The 6,505-nt window shown below is 41.2% G+C and overlaps 1 protein-coding gene across 1 annotated transcript; it reads left to right on the top strand.

Annotated features, from left to right (window-relative positions):
* Nucleotides 1-1,130: 1,130 nt before the first annotated feature.
* F3 (coagulation factor III (thromboplastin, tissue factor)) lies at nucleotides 1,131-5,704 on the top strand. Its single transcript, XM_010188641.1, has 5 exons — nucleotides 1,131-1,282; nucleotides 3,376-3,560; nucleotides 3,950-4,131; nucleotides 4,247-4,406; nucleotides 5,565-5,704. The coding sequence occupies exons 1-5, from the start codon at nucleotides 1,131-1,133 to the stop codon at nucleotides 5,702-5,704; spliced, it is 819 nt and encodes a 272-aa protein (XP_010186943.1).
* The last annotated feature ends 801 nt before the right edge of the window (nucleotides 5,705-6,505 follow it).

Below are 6,505 nucleotides of genomic sequence, written 5' to 3'. Positions count from 1 at the left end.
GGGGACGAGACAGGAGGCGGAGGTCGGTCCCGCTGACGGAGAGCGCCGGACCCGGAGGAAAACTTGTCCTGGCCGGGGCCACTGGGAAGCTGGGGGCAGAGCTTGTCGCGCCCGGGGCCATTGAGGGGCTCGGGTCCGTCCCGGGAGGGGACGAGACAGGAGGCGGAGGTCGGTCCCGCTGACGGAGAGCGCCGGACCCGGAGGAAAACTTGTCCTGGCCGGGGCCACTGGGAAGCTGGGGGCAGAGCTTGTCGCGCCCGGGGCCATTGAGGGGCTCGGGTCCGTCCCGGGACAGCGGCTTTCCGGCCCCGGCCCGGCTCTCCTTCAGCACCCGGGCGGCGGAGCGCTCGGGTCGCCAAGGGACTGGTTCTTCGTGGGAAAGGGGGGATCCTTAATGAGCATAGCCGGAGCGGTGCTGGGGAGCAGCGCGGAGTCGCAGGGGTCGGCAGTCGCACACAGCTGCTGACCTACAGTAACAAGGAGCGATCCGATGTCCCCAATTCTGAGCTTGTCCGAGAGAAGGGGGTGTTCAGATAACAGTTAGGGTATCGCTCAATGAAACGCTTGATTTCCAGAGGTCACAGACGTCGTGCGGGGTTTTCCGCTCCAGCTTCCTCCCAAGCGGTTCCCTGAAATCTGCTGTGGTGGCGGGCTCCTGGTCACTGGCGGCCTCCCTTCTGCTTGGGGGTGGGCCAAGGTCATCCAGGGGTATCCCCTCTCAGATTTGAGCATGTAGGACTTTAAAGACTTTTGTCTTCACAAAACTAATATATGGGAAAACTAGAAGCTAATGCCTTCTGCAGCTGGGGATGATTTTGAACTGCACTGTATTTGTTTAGTGCTTGGACATTCTCATGAGTTTCTTCGAGCTTTTGTGTCTTCTTCAGGGGTCTTGCATCAAAAATGAAGCATTAGCTGTAACTTGAAATAAGTTATCTCAGCAACCTAGGAGTTAACAGGGAAAGAAAATAATTTTCTTCTTATATTTCTCACTTCTGCCAGGACACATTCCTTTAGTAAGATGAGCATGAGCCCGGAGGGCAGGACCAAGGCTTTTCCCCAAAAAAAGCTTTTCCAAGTAGCAATTAATAGCAACAGTGACTGCAGTGAACCAGAAAATTACATAAACCATGACTGATGGCACGCTTCTCTTTTCTGTATTTAAAGGCAATCCAGAACTACCGACAGCAGTTAATATAACTTGGTCTTCCATCAATTTTAAAACCATACTACAGTGGCAACCAAAACCATCGGGTTACTTCTATACAGTAGAAATACATGGGTAAGTAGATAACGCCAAGGTGTGTCCATTAATGGCAACTGAAAAATATGCAAATAAAGTGTGTTTGAATGTTTCTGAGACTATATGTAACAACAGGAAAAGAGCCCAAACGTGAGGAATTAGGAAAATTGCCAAACCAGCTGCTTGTTCTTCTTTATATCCAACTAAATATCAGATCCAGGCTTCTGGTTTTGCCCGCTTCAGAAATCAGAGTTGAGCTTTAGGTCAGTATTTCAGTTCTGGGGCTCAGTGCAGGCCAGCAGCACTGCAGATCTAGGCCAGGATATTTTGAAGCAGTTGAAACTCAGGTCTGACATACCACGTATTAGATACGACTTCACATTTTTACATCTTTCAAGGTGTCTGGACTGAGTGGTTTGTGTTTAGTCTTGGGAGGTGTCTGATAAATATGAGTCTGCATTTTATTCTAATTGGTGAATCACAGTCAATGAATAATTTGTCCTGCTGGGTGATACTAAAAATTACCTTTGTTCGTCTACCTCTGTGGAGACTTCCTCTGTCATCAGGTTTTATGTAAGCTATGAAATACTGTGGACATAAACAGTAGCCAGCTTATGTGAAGTGTGTAACACCTCTTTCAATATTGTACAAAAACTTCCCTGAAGTTCAGTAAGCAATCTGTGCTGGTCTTAGCTCCCATATTAATTCACAGACCATTATTAAACATGCCCCAAAGGGAAACTGCATCATCAACTCTCCTACATATTAATGAAAATATGGTACTGTAGTCTCCTGTCTGTAAAAGTGGCATAGAAATGAGAGCTCTCTCGTGACTAATGGATGAAATAACAGTGCAATGGCCTAATGCGCTCTTTTGTTCTTTAAGGGAGCGATTAAATTAAAGTAGACTGAAAAGCACGTACTTAGCAGAAGGAATTTTATGAAATTTAGGAATGTGGAGTTTCTTTCCAACCATTTGTGCTTTCAAAATCCTGAAGTCTGTTTGCCCAAGATTCAGCATAGAATCAGTTGTAGTTCTGACATGGAAGTGCTTCTTTAGACAGGTTGCTCTTATGGATAAAGTGTGCTTAAATGTTTGCTTTCTCATCTATGTACAGGTACAGAGTATATTTGCCTGATCACAAAGATCAAATCTCCTCTGTCCCTTTTAAACGCATCTGTAGGACACTATCGCCAACATCACTGTGGCATCATGAGAAATCTGGTGAAGTGAGAAGGGAGTTCAGGCAACTCTTAAACCAAAGTTTAAGGAAGTTTTTAGGAGGAAAACTCACGTGTTAATTTCCAAACATTCTTTCAGCTGAGATCACACAATTCTTCTTTTCCTTAGTTCACCAGCAAAAACAGTGAAAAGAGTTGAAGCAGTAATATCTAATCTGGGTGGGTTTTTTTTCATTATTTCTTATTAGGAAGTAAAATGAGGAATTAACACTTTTTTCCTGGTTTCGTTATTATTTCTCAAGTAAATGGACCTGCTTTCTATAATTGAAAAAAAAACAAGAGAAGTGAATGGGTCGTGGGTTTTGTCAGTATTTTTTAATTGTAAAATTCTGCAATCAAAATTGCTGCTGCTGTTGTTCTCGGTGACATTTGCAGCTGCACAGATGCAAGAACAGGTGACATACATGAGGAGACACTGTTATCACATTAAACTATTAATACTGGTGTCAGCTTCCTAGGACAACTGCTGTTTAAGGCAATAGTTTTCAGATGCATCAGGGACAACACTTTCAAAATGATTTCTGCATCTTGTATTTTTTTAAATAAGTGAACTGTAGAGAAATCCAAAATCAGAACTGCATACAGTTTCTATTCAAGTCATGTAAAATATTGCCATTTTAATTCATACATGTATCAAATGACATATTTCTAGAATTAATACAGCTCTTATTTGATTTGCTTTAATCTATTTTGAATTCTGAAATAAAGCTGTGCATGATAGTGTAGTCTGAGGTTTTTCTCTTCTCCTTTTCACTCTAGTACAGTTGCAAGACTTTGCCACTGGATGAGGGAAACCTATACAGTTGGAGGGGAAAACATGTTTTTTAACATACATAAATACATAAAAGTCTGCTTGGGAAGTATTGACGCTCCTTCCTTTTTCTTTTCAGACAGACGTCTGACACCAAAAAAAAATGCATACTGACAACAGAAACCGAGTGTGACGTTACTGATGTGCTCAGGAATGTAAAAGAGACCTACACAGCACACGTACTGTCTGTAATGTCCTCGGGGATGGACAACTTTGAAGAACCACCTTTTGCAGTCTCTGAAAAATTTACACCTTATAGTCAGAGTAAGTAGGATTGCCGGTTAAATCTTATCATAAACTTCCTTTGGGATGACTTCCATTGACTTAAACCAGGCTTGACTGAGCCTGTGGACTCTTAGCGCAGCCATGCTGATACCTGAGTAGACATTCTGGCATAAAGCTTTCCCTGTTGTAGGGGCCTGTGTAAGATTTTCGTTGCCGTTTGTTCCTCACTGCAGTGAACAGACCATTTTATTAACATTATGTCCTAGATGAAGATTATTTGTTAATAATCCAGGATTTCACTGTATTGCTTTGGCTCTGCAAACTTATAATAGATTTGAGGAGGGAAGGGAGTGGAAGGAGGGAGAAAAAAGAGGATATGATCTGGAAAAGATGACATTGGGTTTTTAATTCTAAAAATGCTTGTTTAGCTGTTCTTGGAAAACCGGAGATAGAGAATTACACACAAAAAGATTCCAAACTGAATATTGCATTCCAAGATCCACTTACACCATATACATTTCCCAATGGAAGCTTTCAAAGTATTCGAGATATTTTCCAAGATGACCTGGAATACAAGCTCTATTACTGGAAAGATCAAAGTTCTGGAAAGGTAAGGTCCAACTCTTTACATATTCTGTAGCTGTGTTATAGCTGCACAATTTGTAGCTCGAGAGCTAACACTTTTGCAGAGAACACTTTCTTGAAATACCTTTTTTTCTTTACAGAAAGATGCAACAACAAAAAGCAACAAATTTGAAGTAAGCATTGACAGCACAAAGAACTACTGCTTCTACATCCAGGGAATCATCCCCTCCCGCAGAGAAAACCGTAATGGTCAAGAAAGCATGGTGCTTTGTACCAGTGTAGGAAGAAATATCTTGGATGGTATGTATCTGGTGATGTTTGTCATAAAGTCTTCAGCATTCTAACAAAAAAAACCCACTTCAATTCTGAGTTCATTGTTATACTTTAAATTGTGATGTCTAAGTTGTTGAATTATTTACTTTACTGTATAAGTGAGAGGACACAGACCAAACATGGAAACTCATGGAAAGCACACACGATAACTGAGTCCACCATCTTTACCTTTTATGAGTAGGTTTTAGGGTTTTGCCAGACTGTTTTGATTAGTTTTAAATTGTCTGATCACTGAGGTTTCAGATCTCATCACTCGCCTCCAGCTTCGTATTTTGTCTTCTGATTGTTTTCTTCAGATCCTTCCAATAACAGGTCCCATAGTAAGTGCTTGAAGGATCAGCTCTAAAACATAGGAGTGCTGAAAACCTACATACCCATTGGCTTGTAGTTCGCACTGAACTTTAGTTGTTGCCTCAAAAGCAGATGATGAGACTAAGGCTTTCTTTACATTACAAGGTCAGAGGCTGGCAGATTGACTTCTTTACTGGTAAATAAGATAGTGAATGGTCAGTGCATCAGCCAGTCTATTTCCAGATAAACAGTCTGGAGAACACTTCTTCCGTTATAAAGTTATCTATATTTATTAAATAGTATCACATTGCTGTACTGTATCTTTCTTCTCCAGCGGATACGAATATTTGCACTCTTGAGTAGAAAAGCTCTTCTGAATTGGCAAATTAGCTCTCTCAAATTAACTTTCTTATCTAGATATATATTTTTGCTTATCACAGTAGTTGAATTCTAGTAAACTACAAGTTGAATAGAAATAATTTCTGTTGGTCTTTTCTAGCTTCTAACCTAGAGTAAATTTCTACTTGGACTTAGTTTCACAGAAATAATACAGGGGTAGGGGGAATGGTTTGACTTATTCTTGTGGTGGTAGCATGGCATTTTAGTGCAGTAACTAAACTAGATTAAAACCTATTGTGAACCAGGTGAGATAAAGCTTTACCTCAGTTCAGTAAACTCATGTTCAAATGAATTCAGCTCAGACTGAGGTGATCACTCAATTTCTGTGATACAGAACATGTTTTTTAGTTCAGTGGAGTGTGTTCTGAGTATTTGTAGCACTGTGACATTGTGGCTTCTGATAGCTGAATCTTGGAATTTTTTCCTCCCCTACAGAATACGGAGCAGAAGTCTTTATCATCATAGCAGTGATAGCAATTGCAGTCATCACTCTTGCCATTGTCCTGTCGGTGATCCTGTGTAAACGCAAGAAAGCAAAAGCTGCAAGAGAAAAGGAACCGCTTAATGGTGTCTAAGGAAAAATGATTGTGGACACTAGTGGCAGTTTCAAAGCAAAAGAAAAACCCCAAAACCCCAAACCTAACAAAAACATAAGTTGGGTAATTGAGTGGAGCCTTTTAGCCTCTCTGACACAGGCATTTTGAAGCCCAAACATTATGTGGATCCAAACATCTGTTAGACAGTCACAGATGAAAAATCCAGATATCGGGATGCTCCTGCATGGCTGGAGACTGGAAGAGTATCCCAGTGATCTGCTACATTATCCTAACCCTGCCCATGTGCTCTTCCCGAGCTCCTTCCATCATCCTGTCTGAAACAGGATTCTGAACTACATGGACCTTTGACTTGACCAGGTACAGCCATTCTGAAAGTATGGCCTTACTGAGCCAGAAGATTTATGGTACTTGTGAGGGGAAAAAAACACTACTTTTGAAAATTATGTGTCCTTTACCTAACTGAAAGGAATGTCTCTCTGTTTCTATGAAACAAAACTTGTATTTATCTGACTTTCTTTTTAGCATTATTAACTGGTGAAATGATCTGTTAGTTCAGATGTGACAAAGATGCTACTATTATTTCTGCACTTCTTGGGTAAAGTTAACTTGGCCTGTTTATCTTTGGGTATAGAAAATCAAAGGTAAACAAACTGAAACTACTGTACAGGCAACTTGTAAGGAACATCCTTGAAGTAGGCAGCTGCTATCCATCTGGAGAGCATATCCGGATTACACTACACCTCGAATTATACAGACAGGGTAGTCTGATGGTTCCAAGCAAGTGTCAGAACAAACACTTTGCAGTTTTTGAGTCGGTAG

This window comes from Mesitornis unicolor, unplaced genomic scaffold, assembly GCF_000695765.1.
Source record: "Mesitornis unicolor isolate BGI_N332 unplaced genomic scaffold, ASM69576v1 scaffold3737, whole genome shotgun sequence".
Classification (NCBI taxonomy): domain Eukaryota; kingdom Metazoa; phylum Chordata; class Aves; order Mesitornithiformes; family Mesitornithidae; genus Mesitornis; species Mesitornis unicolor.
The sequence above is the reverse complement of the archived record's forward strand: the minus strand, read 5'-3'. Positions and strand labels throughout refer to the sequence as shown.

Excerpts from the sequence above, each read along its gene's own strand:
- F3 (XM_010188641.1), top strand. The coding sequence starts at position 1,131 with ATGACTGATGGCACGCTTCTCTTTTCTGTATTTAAAGGCAATCCAGAA. Across the intron at positions 1,283-3,375 it reads TATACAGTAGAAATACATGG|ACAGACGTCTGACACCAAAA; the intron begins GTAAGTAGATAA and ends TTTTCTTTTCAG. Across the intron at positions 4,132-4,246 it reads AAGATCAAAGTTCTGGAAAG|AAAGATGCAACAACAAAAAG; the intron begins GTAAGGTCCAAC and ends TTTTCTTTACAG.